The 2452-nt window shown below is 39.2% G+C and overlaps 1 protein-coding gene across 1 annotated transcript in view; it reads left to right on the top strand.

Moving 5' to 3' along the window:
• Positions 1-2452, top strand: part of LOC107748602 (nuclear factor 7, brain-like) — a 19477-nt gene that overhangs the window by 5840 nt on the left and 11185 nt on the right. Inside the window, exons 3-5 of the mRNA XM_016563479.1 lie at positions 572-802; positions 872-894; positions 975-1099. Of these exons, the coding sequence (XP_016418965.1) occupies positions 572-802; positions 872-894; positions 975-1099 (379 nt within the window). The remainder of the gene's footprint in view (positions 1-571; positions 803-871; positions 895-974; positions 1100-2452) is intronic.

The raw sequence follows: 2452 nt of genomic DNA, 5'->3' as shown, positions 1-2452 counted from the left end.
TTTTTTTTTAAACAAAGCATTAACACATGTTAGACTGCACCCCATAAACACAATCAAGCCTAGAAAAAAATCTGTCAGCCACCCCTTTAATATTCACAAGTCCAACTGTTGATGCATCTACCTGAGGGAAGTCAAGAAAATGTGAAGATGAAAATATTTAGGATTTAAGTACATTTTAGTGAGTTTTAATCTCAAACCCCATTAAGTCCTTTTTCACATAAATACTAGTCTACCAATAAATCAAGTTTCAGTTCGTACATTAAAAAAAAGCAAAAATGCTTTAGTGGCTTAGGTTTCTTGAAAGTTCATTTGCCGTGCTTTTAAATGATATCATGTGATGTATTTATTAAAAAGCCATTTTTAAAAAAAAATTTTTTTTCTCCATGTTTCGTGAAGAGAGGAGAGGCTAATGAGATTCATTTGTATTTTCACCTACAGAGACGGAACATTTACTACTACAGTACTAGTATTTCAGAAAGTCAAAGATGTAGTTAACTAACCCACGTTTACCCGCTCACTCTTCATGTCGCTCTAGTATAAGATGATTGAAGTGAATGTGATTTGATTTCAGTCTCAAGCTGAGCGCACAGAGTGTCAGATTAAACAGCAGTTTGAGAAGATTCATCAGTTTCTCAGAGATGAAGAAGAAGCTACAATCACTGCACTGAGAGAGGAAGAGGAGCAGAAGAAGCAGATGATGAAGGAGAAGCTGGAGGAGATGAACAGACACATCTCAGCTCTTTCACACACAATCAAAGAAACAGAGGAGATGATGAAAGCCAGTGACGTCTGCTTTCTGAAGGTCTGATTTCAGATCATCCATTGATGGATGTTGGAGTTGTTGATGATCAATGGTGTGTTTGTTCTGCAGGAGTTTCCAGTCACGATGGAAAGGTGAGTGATCTGCTGCTGTCTCTGCTCTCTCTGCTTCTGATCCAAAGCCACTGCAGTTCTGATCCTGAATGTTCTTGCAGAGTCCAGATCTCACAGCCGGATCCACAGATTCCTTCTGGAGCTTTGATTCATGTGTCACGGTACTTGGGCAACCTGCCCTTCAGAGTCTGGAAGAAGATGCGGAATGTCAGAATTGTCAAACACAGTGAGTCTGAACAAGATATGTGCTCTTATACACACACTGGAAATGATGCAGGTTTTTCATGACACAAAAGACTGTTTCAGTTTGTAGTAAGTGAAGATCATATTAGTTCTGGTATATAATGAACTATTTCTCCTTCCTTCATCAACTCAAGTCCAGAACAGCTTTGCTACCTATTGAGCAACTTAGGACCAGATTTACTAACAGCTTTTCCCAGGGCAAACCCTCTTTTGGTGTTAAAAAACTACTGTCAGGATTTACTAAAGACATACCGTGAAACATTAGCACTGAAAAGACGTGGACACAGTTATTTTTGTGGCTGACCTAATTGCATATGCATTTGTAGGAGTTTCCCTTTCAGACGCAAAATTTATGGGAGGAAAGTATTTAAATAAATCACTAAATGTGATTTACTAAAGTTTGCAGTAGTCAGTTTACTGGTATTTGCACCATTATTTAACAATTAAAAACAGCATGTCTTTAACCCATGTTGCACCTCGGCTCTGCTTTAGAAGTCAGAAAGAGCTTTATTACAGAGTATATTTACACACAAGGAATTGATCGGAATTTATGTGCCATGTTGGTGATTATGGAAATGAGCTGCAGCATCTGTGTTCTTCATTCACACTTTGTCAGTAGAATCACTTACAGAAATTTCCACTTCCATCAGAGCTTTTATAAGATTGTGCTCTCGCACTAATTTGCCCTGTTTAGTAAATCTGGCCTTTAATGTCTTAGTTGACCCATATGCCTGGTAACTTCCTGGTTTTAGATTAGCCAGCCTGAGCATTTCCAGTGAACTGTCAGCTGTCAAGATGTCATTCTATACTTGCTGCCTTCAAGATCAACGTCAGTGATGTACATCGCCTGATCCAGACAAACTCTAAAGGTGGTCGCACACCAGACAAGAAGCGCCGCGTCACGTCTTTAAAATTAAAACACATTGTTTTCTATGGATGTTTGCACACTGGCGGTGTCACTCCGTGGCGCCCAACTACAGCTCCTGCTGTTTTGAACCGAACACAGCACATCCGGTTTGAGATACCTGTGAGTTGTTCTAGCTGTGATGCTATGCTTGTCGTCCGGTGTTTGACCTTCATCAAGCAAACGAGAAAGGATTACTTGTGATTTAACTGCCTGTATTCTGATTAGAAACGAAATATTGCACTATTGATGCTGTTTAAAGTTCCCTCAGAAAATTGAAGATACAGCCCCACCAACAAGTGACATTTCACTGGATGTTTTTCAGCTGCCTTCTTAAGAATGTTCAGTTGATATAGTCAGTTGTAAAGCAGAAAAAAGTAATCTCTGCCTGAGCCTTTAATCTCTTCAAATTTCAAAGTCTCTCAAAAGCCA

The sequence above is a fragment of the Sinocyclocheilus rhinocerous genome, unplaced genomic scaffold (assembly GCF_001515625.1).
Source record: "Sinocyclocheilus rhinocerous isolate Xijiao unplaced genomic scaffold, SAMN03320098_v1.1 scaffold2575, whole genome shotgun sequence".
Classification (NCBI taxonomy): Eukaryota; Metazoa; Chordata; class Actinopteri; order Cypriniformes; family Cyprinidae; genus Sinocyclocheilus; species Sinocyclocheilus rhinocerous.
This window is presented reverse-complemented; position numbering and strand designations above follow the sequence as displayed.